Raw genomic sequence first — 18,648 nt, 5'->3', positions numbered from 1 at the left:
ATATGCAATGACCTAATTGTGGCCTTACAAATATTGCTTATCAATCATATCCAAAAAGGGTGTGTTCAATGCAACTTTAAAATAATGGAAGAAGTTCATCTGCATATTAACAATATATACCTCATCCAGAATCTTAGTCAACTCGATTATGCAACCAATTGAAACATGAATATCAAAACTACTGAAACGTGGACAATCGCACGGGCCATGCTCACTAGTATATAAACCATGAATCTCAACAGATTATTAAACCCACATTATATCACAAATCGATTTTCGTTATAAATAATCCTCGTAATTTTCTCTAATAATAAAGTCGAGAATTTTGCGAATAAACGTTCCGGGTATTACTTATATTTTAGTTTCAATTTTATTCAACGGGTATGCGTTTTCTTGTTCAAGTTCAATTGGGTATAATTCAAATTAACATATAATGCATTTATGTTTGTGGGTGCAATTGATTTTTTCTCTTAATTAATAATCTTGAAATTCGAATATTTTATGATGCCTTCTTCAAATTCATCTTCCTTGAAGTCCGCCGGCGGTCATGTACCAGACAAGTTTCCGGCAGGTCTCCGGGTTCTGGTTGTTGATGATGACCCAACTTGTCTAATGATCTTAAAACAGATGTTAACAAAGTGCAATTATAAAGGTACGTGCAAACATAGACAAAGCTTAATGTTATGATAAAAAAAGAATTTTGCTAAGGTTGTGGTTAGTATGCAATTTAATTAATTATTGTACACAGCGGTTACATGGTCACTTTCACGGTGGAAGTTAATAAATTGTACAAGAACTTTATGCGTATTACGATAGTCTAAGAATGTCGTTAGCAAAATCCTAAAAAAGATTCAACCTTTTATTATGTATAGTTCAGCTTCTCTGATTTAAGAATTTTTTAGCTTATAATTTTTGTATAATATTTATTTGTTTTGTGTCATTGAATTGTTATTTCAAGGAAAATATTTTTTTTAATTTTTTGTGCAGCAACTGTATGCAATAGAGCTGTGACTGGTTTATCATTATTGAGAGAAAATAAAAATGGTTATGATGTGGTTTTAAGTGATGTTCATATGCCAGACATGGATGGATTCAAACTTCTTGAACATATTGGTCTAGAGATGGACCTCCCTGTTATCAGTAAGTCGAATAATCGTCCAAATATATATCTTGCATGATATTTTGTGTTGATTTGTATGTATATATACTGTTTGGTTTGATTACTAATAATTTCTCTAGTGGTTAGTGAATAATTTCTTTGGTGTATATTGATTTAAATTGATGCATGTATTGTTGATCACAGGTCATGTTTGTGTTTATATTAATTTTTGAATTATTAATCAGATTAATGAGATGGGCATAATTTTAAGGACTTATCAGTAGTAGCATTGAATCACTGTTTCAGTCGATGTCTCATTTTTGGTTGAATTTAAATCAAAGTTCATGTTCAATATTTTTATACATGTTTGTGTTTATGTTGATTATTGAATTATTGATCAAATGGGCATAACTTAAAGGAATTATTATCAGCATTGAGTCACTGTTTCATTCAATTTCCTAGTGTTGGTTGATTTCTCACTTTCAGTTTATGATAGTATTTAATTAATATATTTAATATTTATATTTATGGCGAATTATACAGTGATGTCAGCTGATGATGGGCAGAGTCTGGTTTTGAAGGGCATTACTCATGGTGCATGTGATTATCTAATTAAGCCCATTCGTATTGAGGAGTTGCGTAACATATGGCAACACATGGTTCGAAAACGGAGACACGAATGGAAAGATATCGAGCCGGCGTTAGCTAGCGCTGATGATGTTGACCAGAGTCAAAAGGATTCTGAAGATGTTGACCAAAGTCAAAAGGTTTCTGAGGATGTTGACCAATCTTCGTCTGCAAACGAAGGGCATAATTGGAAAAATTCAAAGAGGTTGAATGATGAAGAGGAGGAAGATGAAGAACGCGATGGGTCTTCTAAGAAAGCTCGTGTAGTTTGGTCTATTGAGCTACATCAACAGTTTGTGGCTGCCATTAATATGATCGGGATTGATAGTAAGTTCTCAACTAGTTTTTTTGTTAATTTTTTCGTTACATTAAACTGGATCACGTGTTAACCGGTCTATAGAGGTAGTAAAATGGGTGGGGTGACTAACAGGCTAAAATTGAATACGAATCGAGGCTTAAATTTATATTTTATATTAATATAAATGTACAAATATATATATATATATATATATATATATATATATATATATATATATATATATATATATATATATATATATATATATATATATATATATATATATATAGGGGTGCGATCTAGGAGAAGCAAAAAAAGGGAATAGAGGGAAGAAGCGTGATGAATGTTAACAGATGTGTGAATGTTATTACGCCGGTGATAAATGATATTAGGCTACTTCCCCTTTTTTTTCTTTCACCCTATATATATATATATATATATATATATATATATATATATATATATATATATATATATATATATATGGGAAAGATCAAGCGCTAATGGGGTCTTTGTGAAAAAGGGGATAAGTAAACTTGTGATTTCTATATCTTTAGTTCTACAAATCTGATTAAAAAAAATTCTGGGATTAGTATTTATTATATATATATATATATATATATATATATATATATATATATATATATATATATATATATATATATATCAACAGGCTTGTTAACATACATGTGATGTATGTTAATAGTTGTTCATACACTAGATGTATGATAACTAAAAAAAAATGAAAAAATGATTTTTGATTAAAGAAAAACAATGTTTAGGGTTTAGTAATTAGGGTTTAGAAATTAGAGTTTAGGGTTAAATTGAGTTTTTAAAACGAATGGTTTAGAGTTTAGGAGTTAGGGTTTTGGGTTTAGGGACTAAACTCAAAACACTAAACCCTAAACCCTAACCACTAAATCATAAACTCTAAATCGGGCTAAATTTTGAAAAAAAAAACCTTAAAAAAGGTTAACATAGGAACTACTTTTTTTGGGGGAAGGGGGAAGTAATTTTTGTTTTCTTCGTTTTTTTCTTAAATTTTTTTTTTTTTACAAACATTAAGATTATGTGAAAATATAAACATTTAAAAAAGACACTTTGTGATTATTGATTTTGGCGGGAAAACGCTCCGAGAAATAACTGATAACATGCATCATGAGTAATGTTATTCTTAGAGCGTTAAAGGTTTATAAATTAGGGTTTAGAAATTAGTGTTTAGAATGAATTTTACACAAATGGTTTAGAGTTTGGAGTTTGGAGTTTGGAGTTTGGAGTTTGGAGTTTGGAGTTTGGAGTTTGGGGTTTGGGGTTTAGGTTTGGGGGTTTGGGGTTTGGGGTTAGGGTTTTGGGGTTAGGGACTAACATCTTATATGAAAAAAACTTCACATAAGATGAAAAAAAGACGCTCAAGAATAACATTCATCACGATGAATGTTATTAGGAATATAACATTACTCATGATGCATGTTACATGTTATCAATTATTTCTTCGAGCAGTTTTCCACCAAAATAATAACATTTATCACAAAGTATTTCTTTTAAAAATTTTCATATTTTCACATAATCTTAATATTTGTGGAAAATATATTTTTTTTAAAAACGAAAAAAAAAAATATTTACACTCAAAAAAGTGCTTCCCTCTGAGGGAAGCACTTTTTTGGGGGGAAGTAATTTTTTTTCGTTTTTTTTGAATTTTTTTTCCAGACATCAAGATCACATTAAAATATGAACATTTAAAAAAGACACTTTGTGATGAATGTTATTATTTTGGCGGTAAAACGCTCGAAGAAAAAAATGAAAACATTCAATGTATTGAATGTTTTGATTCTGAGTTTTTTTAAGGGGTTAGAAATTAGGGTTTAGAAATTAGGGGGTTAAAAATTATGGTTTAGCTATCAGGGTTTAGAAATTAGGGTTTTGGGGTTTAGATTGAATATTTTAACACGAACGGTTTAGAATTTAGGGTTTAGGGTTTTGGGTTGAGGGTTTACGGAGTAAACCCGAAAACCCTAAACCCTAAACTCTAAATCGGGCTAAATTCGAAAAAAACACTTCACACAAGATGAAAACATAACGATGCAAATAAACTCAACATCAAAACATTCAATGCATTGAATGTTTTTATTTTTTTCTTCGAGCGTTTTCCCGCCAAAATAATGACATTCATCACAAAGTGTCTTTTTTTAAATGTTCATATTTTCATCTAATCTATATGTTCGTGAACAAAGTTTTTTCAAAAAACGAAAAAAAAAAATATTTGCTTCCCCCTTCCCCCCAAAAAAGTGCTTCCCTCTTGATTATGACCTGATATATATATATATATATATATATATATATATATATATATATATATATATATATATATATATATATATATATATATATATATATATATATATATATATATATACTGAAATTCGAGCAAAAAAGAGAAATTCGAGCAAAAAATGGGAAATTCGCGCAAAAAAAGGGAATGAACATTTAAAAAAGACACTTTGTGATGAATGTTATTATTTTGGCGGTAAAACGTTCGAAGAAAAAAATGAAAACATTCAATGCATTGAATGTTTTGATTCTGAGTTTTTTTTAAGGGTTAGAAATTAGGGTTTAGAAATTAGGGGGTTAAAAATTATGTTTTAGCTATTAGGGTTTAGAAATTAAGGTTTTGGGGTTTAGAAATTAGGGTTTAGGGTTTAGAAATTAGGGTTTAGATTGAATATTTTAACACGAACGGTTTAGAATTTAGGGTTTTGGGTTTTGGGTTTTGGGTTGAGGGTTTACGGAGTAAACCTGAAAACCCTAAACCCTAAACCCTAAACTCTAAATCGGGCTAAATTCGAAAAAAACACTTCACACAAGATGAAAACATAACGATGCAAATAAACTCAGCAGCAAAACATTCAATGCATTGAATGTTTTTATTTTTTTCTTCGAGCGTTTTCCCGCCAAAATAATGACATTCATCACAAAGTGTCTTTTTTAAATGTTCATATTTTCATCTAATCTATATGTTCGTGAACAAAGTTTTTTCAAAAAACGAAGAAAAAAAAATTGCTTCCCCCTTCCCCCAAAAAAGTGATTCCCTCTTGATTATGACCCGATATATATATATATATATATATATATATATATATATATATATATATATATATATATATATACACTGAAATTCGAGCAAAAAATGGTAAATTCGCGCAAAAAAGGGAAATTCGAGCAAAAATGGGACACGATCGAACAAAAAAGGAGCAATTCGAGCAAAAAATGGAACACGACCGAACAAAAAAGGAGCAATTCGAGCAAAAAATGGAACAAGGGCGAACAAAAAAAGTGATAGTCGAACAAAAAAAAGGCGGGCGAACAAATTTGTGTTCTACATCTTTGATAGTCGAACAAAAAAATGTAGAACACACGGGTAGTCGAACAAAAATGTTGATATTCGAACAAAAGTGTGTTCTACATTTTGAAATTCGAACAAAAAATTTTTTTTTTGCTCGACAATGAATTTTTTGTTCGTCCGTGTTTTTGAATTTTGCTCGAATTTCAGTGTTTTTGGAGTTCCTAGAGTTCTCACACTAAAAAAGTTCTCACTGGATCCTATATATATATATATATATATATATATATATATATATATATATATATATATAGAGAGAGAGAGAGAGATTTAATCAAGAGGGAAGCACTTTTTTGAGGGAAGTAATTTTTTTTCATTTTTTTCAAAATTTTTTTTTGCAGGCATCAAGATCACATGAAAAGATGAACATTTAAAAAAGACACTTTGTGATGAACATTATTATTTTTACGGTAAAACGCTCGAAGAAAAAAATGAAAACATTCAATGCATTGAATGTTTTGATTCTGAGTTTTTTTTAAGGGGTTTGAAATTAGGGTTTAGAAATTAGGGGGTTAAAAATTAGGGTTTAGCTATTAGGGTTTAGAAATTAGGGTTTTGGGTTTAGAAATTAAGGTTTAGATTGAATATTTTAACACGAACGGTTTAGAGTTTAGGGTTTAGGGTTTTTGGGTTGAGGAACCCTAAACTTTAAATCGGGCTAAATTCGAAAAAAACACTTCACACAAGATGAAGACAAAACGATGCAAATAAACTTAGCAGCAAAACATTCAATGCATTGAATGTTTTTATTTTTTTCTTCGAACGTTTTCCCGCCAAAATAATGACATTCATCACAAAGTGTCTTTTTTAAATGTTCATATTTTCATCTAATCTATAATGTTCGCGAAAAAAGTTTTTTAAAAAAACGAAAAAAGAAAAAAAAATTTGCTTCCCCTTCCCAAAAAAGTGTTTTACTCTTGATTATATATATATATATATATATATATATATATATATATATATATATATATATATATATAAACCAAATCTAAACCAATGCAGAAGCTGTTCCGAAGAGAATCTTAGAGCTGATGAATGTCCCAGATTTAAGTAGAGAAAACGTTGCGAGCCATCTTCAGGTAAGGATTCGAAACACGATGAGATCTTAAGCTTTTAATTCAAGTGTGTTTCTTATAATTGATTAATAGTTCTATGTATGGTTTAGAAAGCGTTAACACGTGCGCGTGATTGGTGCAGAAATATCGTCAATATCTTAGACGTCTAAACAAGTCGCAACAATTTCGATTGATCAATACTCCGTTTATGGGTAGCCCTGATTCGGGTTACGGGTCAATGTCATCACTAAACGGGCTTGATCTACAAAGTATGGTTACTGGTCAACTTCCTGGTCAAAGCCTCACGGCACTCCACGCTGCAGTTCGCGGCTCTTCAAGTAACTCAAATTCTCCAATTTCGATGCCTGCAAATCAAAGAAACGTATTTAGCTTCGAAGATTCAAATTCCCGATTTGGAGAAGTCAATACTCCACATTTGCTTCATGGCATACCAACAAATATTGGACCAAATCAGTGTGCGGGCTTGCATCAATCTCAACAGCAGTTGTTTAGCAATGTTAATAGTCAAGAACTAATGCCACTTGTTGGTCCAAGTCAAAGTCAAAGTCAAAATCAATCAAGGCAGCCGGTTTTGTCTGATGGAATGTTGACAAATGGTTTAGGGATGAATGTTTCGGGAGGCAGTATTGATCCAAGTTACAGTGTTTTCAACAATTCAAATCAAATTACACCACAAGATTCGGGCTTTGAAAATATGATCTTCAACAACGGGCTCTCTTATTCTTCTCGCACGAAATTTCCAAATTCATTCTTGGCGGATGATGAAAGTGGGACCCACATCAATGGCTTCGGGGACACTCAAGATGAACTACTAGCTGCAATCTTAAACCAGGTACGTTAAAGCTTCAACAAATATTTATGTACAGTAACTTTGACTGTACTCAATACTATTATGAATAATTAAATTTGTGATGCAGCAGCAACAAGGAAGCTTTAGACAAACAGAAAACGAGTTTGTATTTGGTGGGAATGCATTGGATGATTTTTCGCGGGTAACATAGTGCTCGTTTTTGCGATGTTTTCAGATTTCGGTCATAACTTTTTTTTTTTTTTTTTGGTGATTAACATTGTTCTTGCGGCTTTAAACTTAGCATGGAAAGGGATATGGGATTGAATTTTTGACTGTTTTACAGGCAACAAATTGTTGGTTAGAACATTTAAAAATTCAATTTTTGTGGTCTAGTTTAATTTGGGGTGTCTCTATTGTTTGCTTAAGTACATACTCAGGTTTTTGAATTTTTGAATTTTTGAATTTTTGAATTGTTCATTATATATCCATTATAGATTATAGATGCATAATTTGAACTTTTAATGGTGTTACTTGTTTTAGTGATCACATACACCCTTTGAGAATTTGGTGGTTATAGAGTTTCAAGAATGTGGGTATTCAAACATGAAATCATCAAGTAACTAAAACTTAAGGATCGTGTTTTCATTAAAACTATATGATATAAAGTTTCTTTAGACCTTCATATGATATGTACATCATGAATATTTTGTTTCCTGTAACATAAATGTTAGCTATATGTTTAGTCATTTGTCTTGTTATATATCCATCGTTTGGACTTATTTAGGTTTTGTGATTAATATACTAGTTCAATGTGAACTTCAAACACCCCGTAGATTTATAGGTAGTGCCCTCATATATTACAACCACATCATTCGTGTTAGCCAAAATTATTTTTTAATTAATTTCTTTATATTCGAGTAGAATTATGACTGTTTACATTTCGCTAACATTATGATGTCAATATCATGATTTATCTATAGTCAAAGTCTGTTCATATCAGAAAGTAAGTTGATTATCTTATTCTCTCGAATTTTGTTATTTAAAATTACTGATACGGAGTATTATATAATAGTAACTCTTATCGATCACACAATTCATAACAAAAAAATCTTATCAGTCTTACATTGCAGTAACATAAATAAAAGTATGACATTACGTTTCAGACAAAGCCAAAACAAAATATAACCCAAGTGATAGCCTAGTCGGATTTGGGAATCTCGGGTGGCAACAAAACCCGTAGCCGATGGGAAACTCGAAACTCAATATTTTCCGGCTGGGTTTGGGACGGGTAAATAGATCTACGGTCGGGTATAGGGGTATAGGGATGGTTTTTAATTTTTTCGCAGGTCCGGATCCGGGAATGGTTTTAGACACAAGCCCTGATTATCCGTCTCGTATACCCAAAAAACGACTCGAGTCCATATAACCCGATTACTCCGTCCGTATACCCTATTACGCGGCCCGTATACCTAGAAAAAAACTCGAATACCTCTGAGTAAACCCGTATACCCGATAATTTGTAAGTAAATTGGAACACAAATACTCGTGGGAAAGCCCGTTTACCCGCTAGTTAGTAATTAAATTGGAACCTGGTGGGTCCGCGTCCAAGTTTTGGGCGGGTGTTTTTAATCGGGTTCGAGTCTGGAATTTACCTAAATCCGGCCCAAACCCTCCTTATGTCATTCATAAGTAATAGACTCAAGTTCAATCACCATTTTATTTTCTGACACACACACACACACACACGCACACGCACACGAACACGCACACACACGCGCGCGCGCACACACACATCATGGAGGTACAATTGACATTGGGCCATATATTGAAGTATTGAACACTTGACTGGCGCACTAACAGGGGCGGAGCAAGAAATCTATGTCATTGGGGTCACAAATGTATCGAAAAAATCAATTGAAAACTATAATTAACTACAAGCATAAAAATTCAAGTTATCTTCGAACACAAATGTTCTCTACGATAGTTCCTTCAATGTAAATGATCCATAGTTGCTTCTAGGGGTGTTCATCGGTTCGGTTTTCAGTTTTTCGGTTTTTCGGTTTATTCGGTTCGGTTTTTTCGGTTTTGAAACTTAGAAAATAAAAACCAAAAACTAAACCGAAACCGAATTTGAATATCAAAACCGAAACCAAAACCAAACCGAAAACTGAATTTGATTTCGGTTTGGTTTAGGTTAAAACCGAAATTCTCTAAAAATTAAAATTCTAACTAGCATAATTACTTACATATAAATATTAAACTACTATGGATTACACGGATTACACCATTCACATTACATATATTCTAGCCAATATAAGTAGAGTTTATAATTCCACAAGACCAAAACAATTAGCTTTCTACTATTAAGCTAGCTAAGTTAAATTTGTTAATGGTGTTACATTTTAATGTCATTATAAATAATACATAAAATATAATATAAATAACATGTTTATTGTTTAATAATAATAAAATAATACATAAATATAATATAAATATAAATATTATAAATATAAATATGTTTTAATATGTTATTAATTTGACTTCGGTTTTTAATTCGGTGTTCGGTTAACCGAATTTAAAATTCTGAAAATCGAAAATCAAACCAAAAACCGAATTACGAATTCGGTTTCGGTTTCGATCGATCCGAAAACCATTTAAAAAATTCGATTTGGTTATTTTTGGTTTGGATTCAATTCGATATTCGGATTATTCGGTTTCAAACCAAATGGTGCACACCCTTAGTTGCTTCACCCGTAACACTAGCAAGTGCTTCTGTTTTATGATGCCAAAAAGACGATCGTTCATGAATTCATTATATTCATTTGATTACGCAAATCTGATTTGATAAGCTTAATTGCCAAAACCAACTCTCAATCATTGCGGTTGCAACTGGAAAGCAAGCTTTAATAACAAGTTTCAACCATCAATCCAGAGTGAACTTTCAAAATTACAAGTGTGATTATAAAATTTTTATATACAATTTTAAGTGAACTTTTAAATTTACATTTATGAATAATTCTTCAATCTTGATTAAACAATTCTTCAAAAACACCTACCCTTAAAAAACTTAAATTAAAGTTAGCATAGTTTGTTTAGGCTAGGTTTTGCCTTTTTTTGGGCTTGCATTTTGTTGTTTGGTGGGCTTGTTGGGCTGCACTTTGTTTGTATTGGATTGCCGATTTTGGCTTTTAATATATCTATTTTTTCCTTTAAGAAAAACGTAAATTAAAATATATGAGAGTTTAAGATTTGGCATTGTATGCTAACTTGGGATAAAATAAATGAGTATTTTAAATGTCAAAAACTTTTATTGTCAAATGAAGTAAACAAGTATTCGCGCCGGCCCACTTCACTGGGCCCAAGATCGCTTGCCTTAAAAAAAAAAAAAAAAAGGCCAACTTCAAGGTTCGAACCTGCGTCCTTTTAGATTTCAACAAACCTCCTTACCAACTGATCTACATTTTCATTCTGATAAATTTATAGTTTGTTTAAGATATATCCCTTAAAAGTAGAGAGTTGGTAAAAATTTAAAAGGTAATTAAAAGGGGTGAAATTTAACATAATGTAAAAACCGGGGGTGGTAAGGTGACAAAATTGTCAAAAAGTTTCAAATGAATAGTGCCATTTTTTTGTCTTCTTTTGTTTTCCAATTGATACTATACAAGTATTCGGGTCGGCCCACTTCGCTGGGCCCAAAATCTGCAAGAGTCGAACCTGCACCCATCTGGAAAGAACAAAGGCCACCAAGCCACTCAGCCACTTATGTCTTTGTGTTATTATTTTACAGTGTTTAATATATATCTCTTAAAATTAGAGGGTTGGGCAAAATTAAAAAGGTAATCAAAAGGGGGTGAAATTTAACATAATGTAAAGACAGTGGGGTAAGGTGACAAAATTGTGAAAAAGTTTAAAAGGGAGTGAAATTTATCATAATGTAAAGATCGGGGAGTAAGGTGACAAAATTGTGAAAAAGTTTCAAATGAATAATTCTAATTTTTTTTTTTTTTTTTTTGTCTTCTTCTGTTTTCTAATTGATAATGAGTATTTTAAATGTCAACAACATATATTGACAAATTACACAGGTTATGATTATGAACCGTAAATGACACGTGACTTTTACAGCTCCAATAGGTGTCATCAGAATGTGAAATCGGGGCAGAAAGTGAATTTGACGAAAACCATAAGGATCATTCACGTAATATTACCAAATATGCGTTGAAACATTTTCTCCAAAACAGCCTGGAAAGTTAATGTTTTTTGAGGTGTCGGTCATTACCATCTTTAATCACCCTTTTTCCCCTTTGATCCTCATACTTTTACGGCCACTTTCAATTTTGTCAAATTATAAGGGTGCAGTGGTGCATTATAAAATAAAATAATTCCATAGTAATCATTACATTCTAAGTTACATTCTTTTTTGTTATGATTATTATGATGTACGGAGTATTTCATTCGTCTCAAATATATTATCTTCAGAAAGAAAAAAATTAAAAAGAATACATGTCACAGTTTTAGAAAAAATACACAATATTTGATATTTAATATATTATTAGAATAGATTTAATTTTTATGAAAAACGAAAATTTAAATTAAAGTATGTTAGAAAGTTCTATTTACGTTACAAATGTATTAGAGCCTGTTGCATATGAAATGAGAAGATCCAACAATCCCTTGACTACAATTGACCAGGCTCTATTACATTACAAGTACCAAATACAACAATACAACATTGAACAATTGGACACAAGCTAGTCCAACAATAACCAACGAAACGAACCAATACAACATCTAACAATCGATGTACAACAATTAAAACATACAATCATGTGAAACACTCCAGATGAGACCATCATTCCCAATCGTTACCAAACTGACGCCCATCAACAACGAAGACTCTGCAAAACAACGACCAATCCATCGCAAACCTCTTTCGAAAAATATGCATCAGAAGCCACCCAACTAATAAAACCGGAGCACCATCACAGTTCAAACAAACCAAGGTAGGTAGAAATCTTAGGCAACACGACTGGAGAACTTGCCACCGCCAAAAAATGACACACACTAAACGGATGGCAAACATCCTTGAAACCTCAAATTACCACCAACTGAACATGTCTGAAAATTGCAAGACGACCGAGAAGGTATTAGCATCCAATCGAAAAGGCAACGACACAAGGGCAAAATCGTTGAAAAACTGCTCCGAGGAAGAAAAATGGGACATGGTGCGTAAAAGATAATGTGTGTAGAAGAAATGTAGGGACCAGAGAGAAAAAAAAAAAACCTACCAAACCATTATCTTTGAATACCCACAAACCTAAAAGTGAAGCTCCACCTGCGAAAATCGCCGTTTGAATACACACGACTTGCATCAAAATGTAAACCCACGAAAAACTAACCAAAACTGCAACAACTGCACGACCACAAGATCAAAAAAAAAACAAAAGGCTAAGAATTACGTAGAACCGAGAGAAAGAAAACCCGTATGGCATCACCGAAAAATAGAAACATTGGGAAAAAAAAAACTTCGACGATGAAGAAGAAGGGACCGAAACTCATTGGATCCTACCATTAGAATACTCAAGCAAACTTTGATATTTATCGCCTGAGACAAGAGTTATGACCGAAAAAAGTCGCGAGACCTCCATGCTCGGTCATAATCGAAAAAGAAAACAAATATAGGTAAGGAGAAGAAAGATAAAAGAGAAAGCAAAGAGGATGATAGGCCAGACCACCAGTGAAGCTTTTGTGGCTAACAAGCGAATGGTAGTGATGTAAAACTAGATCTGAAAAAAGTTAAGGTTTTCCTAAATTTAAAAGAGAGAAAGCTTCGACCTTGTGTTGCAGCTCATGTGGTACTGGTTTGCCTCTCTTAGTGAGAAGTCAGGAGTTCGACTCCCGTGCGGTGCAGCATTGCACACAAGGTTGCCCGTTAACCCTTGAATCCAACTCAAGGGTGCCTTCCGCACATCGCGTTGTGGGGGCACTAGAGGCAGTGGGGGAGGGGGTTTTACCGTACATACTCTCGGATTGGGTCGAGTTTCCTCCTGGACAGCAGTTGGGGGCTGGTTATGCAACTGCGGGAGATGAACGTGTGGGTGGTTTAGTCCCCTTGTGATCCCGAATTGTTGTTCCAAAAAAAAGAGAGAGAGCTTCTACCAGTTGTACTAAGACCATATATAACTCTGTCTGTGACGTCACAGGCAGATTGTCCACTTTTTGGCCAAAAAGTGCAATCTGCCTCTGACATGGCAGTGTCACCCTTTGACACCAAAATAACCGTGACGCCCCTCCAGTGTCAAACAGGTCCCACCAGTTTTATTTTTTCTTTTTTTTTTTATTTTATTATGCATACAAATTATATTACATATAATTAAAAAACATATAAAAATTAACCATTACATAAAATTTAACCATTACATAAATTTAACCATTCATGGTGCGGAATGCGGACGGAAGGTTCCAAATATGTTCAACTAGATCATCGGTTAGTTGGTCGTGCACCGTCCTATCTCTTATTTCTCGGATGATAACGTCTTGATCCCGTCCTCTATTCGGTATCCGTTCCGGACGATTCTCCATATCTTCGGTAATGAACTCTTCTTCCCAATCACTTAACGCAAATCCTTGATCCTCCGAAATCATATTATATAATATGATACAACAGTCCATAACTCTCCGCATCTTGTTTACCGACATAGTGCGTGCTGCTAACCTTAAAATATGAAATCGACCTTGAAGAACCCCAAATGCCCTCTCTACATTCTTTCGGGCACTAGCTTGAAACCTAGTAAACTTAATCCTTGGATCATCTGTCGGACACGCAAAACCTTTGACAAGAGTAGCCCAGTCAGGATATATACCGTCAGCTAAGTAATAGCCTTTTGTGTACTGATTATCGTTTACCTCAATTGGTGCTAGTGGAGATGTTCCCTTTTTAAGTTTATCAAAAATATAGGATTGATTCAAAACATTTATATCATTGTTGGAACCCGCCATTCCAAAAAATGCATGCCAAATTCACAAGTCATACGAAGCAACTGCTTCAAGCATAATGGTAGGTTTCTTGTGATCACCCCTAGTGTATTGTCCCTTCAAAGCAACGGGACAATTCTTCCACTCCCAATGCATACAATCAATATGTGATGACCCGGAAATTTTCGAACAAATTTAAACTTTAATCTTTATATTATTCCGACACGATAAGCGAAGTTTGTTAAGTTGAATCTCAAGAATTTTAAACTATGTTCATACATTCATTTAACCTCGACCAAATTCCAACGATTCACGAACCATTATATGAACGGACATGATTATATATGTATATGTGTATATATTATAACTTGAAAACGTTAACAAAGTATTAGACGTATAATACTTTACATGAACGTATTTGTTTCGATATAGGTTTAATATAATTATCAACGGAATTAAAAGATAATATCAAATGATTGATTTATCAGATACATTGTATGATCGTGAGTCTCTATTGAGAGGTCCACTTTGATTTAGGAAACCTTTCCTTTTTAACGATATTCGGAATAAATGGTAAAGTGACCCACAAGTAAGAACAAATATGTCAATTAACGATTACTGGACAAAGGTTAGTAGAGATTAACTTTCAACACAATGATTATCTCGTGTCTCTTGATAAAGTTAATTATTTAGTTTTCTTAATATTGAAAACGTTTTACGACATAGATGAAACCTTTTAAAGAATGATTTTGAATATAACTAATTCTGGAAAACTAAATTATATTTATTCATTTTAGTTCAAATATATGAAAACGTTCTTCGAAATAATAGATTTTTAATTATTATAACGTTTCGATAAAAAGATGTGAATGTAATTAGTTTTAGAGAACTATAGTTATTCGATTTAGTATGGACACGTTTTTCGATATAATAGAATTTGATTGTTAAAATGTTTTTATGGATTTTCAATGATATGAAAATGAAAATAAAGATAAAATAAAGGTTTCTAATGAGCACTAAAAGACTACAACATTTCATCTCAAGATTTCAAGTTAAAATGATGGAAATCACTAAACCTGCGCACTTGCACGAGAAAAATCATAACTAAATCATACTGACTCGAAAAAGGGTGATTCCGATGTCCAGATGTCCGTAACTCAAAAATCTACAACTTTCGTGAAGACACCATATGCGTACCGCGTACCTATCTACGCGAAACGCGTAATGTTTGTCGACATAAAAAGTGATGGCGGCTTACCTTTTTCTTAAATTAGGCACAGTTTATTATTATTATATTATATATTATATTATATTATATTATATATATATATATATATATATATATATATATATATATATATATATATATATATATATATATATATATATATATATATATATATATAACGAATTACTTGTGATTAGGAACTTAAAAACACGCACACACTCACATAAATAAATCACTCTGTATATTTCCTAGCTTAAATTTTAAATTAGTAGTATGGTACTGTAACAAGTGATACACGGGTATTTTAATTCGGGTTACAAACCGATTATAACTAAGGAAACTATGGGTTATTGCCAAGGAGGTTATGGTAATATTCGGGGATATATTTATGAATCAAACCTAGTGTTTATCATCTCCGTTACGTCTACGTACTTTTCTACAATATTGAATCTCAATATTGATATGTAAGTACTTATATTTTATCTTTTATATAATAATTGTGTATCCATGTCTAGTGCTCGAGTATATATATATTTATACATGCTTGTATACTGAATTTCGTCGCTAAACTGTTTATAATGAATCACGAATTAAATACATATATTACTGGTAAAAGGTATATGATATACATGTTTTTGGAAAGCTAGCGAAAAATCAATAACTTTTCATTTAGATATCGAATAGTTTCGATGAATGGATTAAAAGATATAAGCAACTGAATTATGATTGACGTTAATTGAAATTGCTTTTGAATCTACAATTAAGATTTAAACAACTTGTTTACGAGATTGATAAAATGGATTTTTAAATATTACCAACTGAGTAAATGAATCCTTATATAAGGCATGTCTCGTTTTGTTGAACTAAAGTCAGAATGACTTTTTGAAACGACTTTTGATAAACTTTTGTATGTCGATCTCGAGCATTAGGATTGTGATACACTATGACCTGACCTAGCTTGATAGACATTTATTGACCAACATATGTTCTCTAGGTTGAGATCTACGGTTATTTGGTAATCCGAGTTTCGGTCACATTTTGGTGAACGACTTTATATGCTGCTAAGGTGAGTTTCATTTGCTCCCTTTTTAAATGCTCTTGCAATATATATTTTGGGCTGAGAATACATGCACTTTATTTTAAACGCAATGGATACAAGTACATACTTAATTCTACACTGAGTTTGAACCGAAAATCCCTTAGCTTTGGTAACTAGTAACTGCTGGTTATAAGAACTGGTGGGTGCGAGTAGTTGTATGTGGATCCATAGGGCTTGACATCCCCGTCTGTTCCAGGTATAGAAACCCTAGCCTGAACTATAAAACAGACGTATGCTATTTGAGTTTAGTACACGTTGGTTTGCGTGTATTGTACATGTTGGTTGCATGTATGTTAAAACAGGGGTACTTATTATAACGTTAAAGTTTAGCTACCAGGGTGCTCAATCTTGTAGAATATTTTGATAAACGTTTCTGGATGAAACAACTGAAATCTTGTGATCCACTTTTATATACAGATTATGCGAAACACTAAAACTATGAACTCACCAACCTTTGTGTTGACACTTGTTAACATGTTTATTCTCAGGTTCCCTAGAAGTCTTCCGCTATTTGCTTATATGTTAGATAAGCTATGTGCATGGAGTCTTGCATGCTTTTCAAGGAAACGTTGCATTCACCAAATCATCATCATGTATCTTATTTTGACTGCATTGTTAATGAAAGTATCATTGTAAACTATTATATTACGATGCTTGTCTATATGTAGAAATCATCAGACGTCAAAAACCTTTGATTTAAATATTCATATATGGTGTGCCTTTTCAAAAGAATGCAATGTTTACAAAACGTATCATATAGAGGTCAAATACCTCGCAATGAGATCGATGAATGACATATTGTCCATATGGATTTGGAGCGATCGTCACAGTTGGTATCAGAGCGTTGGTCCTAGCGAACCAGGCCTTGCATGAATGTGTCTAACTGATAGTTGTTAAGATGCATTCGTAAGTCTGGACTTCGACCGTGTCTGCATGTTAAAAGTTTTGCTTATCATTTCTTGTCGGAAATTACATGCTTATCATTCTTAAGTCTAGACACGTTTTCCTGCATTTATTGCATAAATAGTGTATAGACAAAAATTCATATCTTAGAGTATCTGTTACTGTAAACTTTTCCTGACATCTTCCGAAAATTTCTCCGTGATTTATGGAATTTGGTATTATATATACATATGTAAATTATGTATTGAAGAATACCAAACTAAATTCTATAATATAATTCATATCAAAAATCATCTCCCTAATTATACAAGATGGATCCCGTATCTAATTCAAATTCCTTAAACTCCGACAGCTATTCCGATATGGATATTCACCTGAATTCCGAAGATAGTGTAACCGGAATGGATCAACCAATTAGCCATCATCTATTCTGGATGAATTGGGGATGGGTTCATAGTCTACTTAATCATTGGAGACAAGAAGAAGGTGATCCCTTCCATCCACCACATTGTCCTCTTGGCAAATAACCTGAAGCACTTACCGGCGAACCTGTTCGAGACACCATTTTCTCTCTTATTTTCAGAGTATCTCATCACGATAATATACTATCTCAAATTCAGGATCTTATTCATCCGCTCGTCCGAACCGCCAATCATCCAGGTGTAGTAGAAGAAGTCAACGAGCTTCACGCTCGGGTAGTGGCTTTGGAGAATATGGTGCAAAGGTTACAAGCACCAGCAGCATCACCGACATCAACAGTAGCACCGACAACAACACCAACAGTACCATTACCACCACCAACAACATCCGCATCGCAAACCTCAACTTCACAATCTGTTCTATGAGCATCAATGTCATACGCACCGTAGTTACCAAGAAATACCAGCAACAATAACCGATGAAGTATTAAATCATTTTCCCTGAAGAAATTTTATGTATATTTAATATATATAAATTTTGAAATCAAAATAAATCTTTTCGTACTAAGCTATTACGTGTGAATCTTAACTGGTAGGTACTACCCGGTTAATTCATATTACTAATATGCAATGATGTACATCCTTCCTTAACAACTTAACCATCGTTAACTACAATCACTGTTTCAATCCAATGAATTTCATTTCATAATAAACCAAGTGTATTATTCAATTACATAATT

General features: G+C 32.7%; 2 protein-coding genes across 4 annotated transcripts; one reads left to right on the top strand and one right to left on the bottom strand.

Annotated features, from left to right (window-relative positions):
* Window positions 1–422: 422 nt before the first annotated feature.
* Window positions 423–7,719, top strand: LOC139863927 (two-component response regulator ARR2-like). Of its 3 annotated transcripts, none has more exons than XM_071852533.1 (6): window positions 423–652; window positions 988–1,140; window positions 1,643–2,053; window positions 6,424–6,500; window positions 6,619–7,329; window positions 7,418–7,719. In XM_071852533.1, the coding sequence occupies exons 1-6, from the start codon at window positions 502–504 to the stop codon at window positions 7,496–7,498; spliced, it is 1,584 nt and encodes a 527-aa protein (XP_071708634.1). In that variant the 5' UTR covers window positions 423–501; the 3' UTR covers window positions 7,499–7,719. The 3 variants fall into 3 exon arrangements, with proteins under 3 accessions (XP_071708634.1, XP_071708630.1, XP_071708640.1); XM_071852529.1 differs by having other exon boundaries at window positions 7,415–7,719; XM_071852539.1 differs by lacking the exon at window positions 423–652 and adding an exon at window positions 832–866 and having other exon boundaries at window positions 7,415–7,719.
* Window positions 7,720–13,710: 5,991 nt separating this feature from the next.
* LOC139888100 (uncharacterized) lies at window positions 13,711–14,283 on the bottom strand. The gene has a single exon (XM_071871136.1). It carries the CDS (start codon window positions 14,281–14,283, stop codon window positions 13,711–13,713), a length of 573 nt encoding a protein of 190 aa, XP_071727237.1.
* Between the last annotated feature and the right edge of the window lie 4,365 nt (window positions 14,284–18,648).

This window comes from Rutidosis leptorrhynchoides, chromosome 1 (genome assembly GCF_046630445.1).
Source record: "Rutidosis leptorrhynchoides isolate AG116_Rl617_1_P2 chromosome 1, CSIRO_AGI_Rlap_v1, whole genome shotgun sequence".
NCBI lineage: Eukaryota > Viridiplantae > Streptophyta > Magnoliopsida > Asterales > Asteraceae > Rutidosis > Rutidosis leptorrhynchoides.
Note: the sequence above shows the minus strand (reverse complement) of the source record. Positions and strands in the feature narration are given on the sequence as shown.

Coding starts and splice junctions, on each gene's coding strand:
- LOC139863927 (XM_071852529.1), top strand. CDS start 502: ATGATGCCTTCTTCAAATTCATCTTCCTTGAAGTCCGCCGGCGGTCAT. Junction 2,054..6,423: donor TAATATGATCGGGATTGATA/GTAAGTTCTCAA, acceptor AAACCAATGCAG/AAGCTGTTCCGAAGAGAATC. Junction 7,330..7,414: donor TAGCTGCAATCTTAAACCAG/GTACGTTAAAGC, acceptor TTTGTGATGCAG/CAGCAACAAGGAAGCTTTAG.
- LOC139888100 (XM_071871136.1), bottom strand. CDS start 14,283: ATGGCGGGTTCCAACAATGATATAAATGTTTTGAATCAATCCTATATT.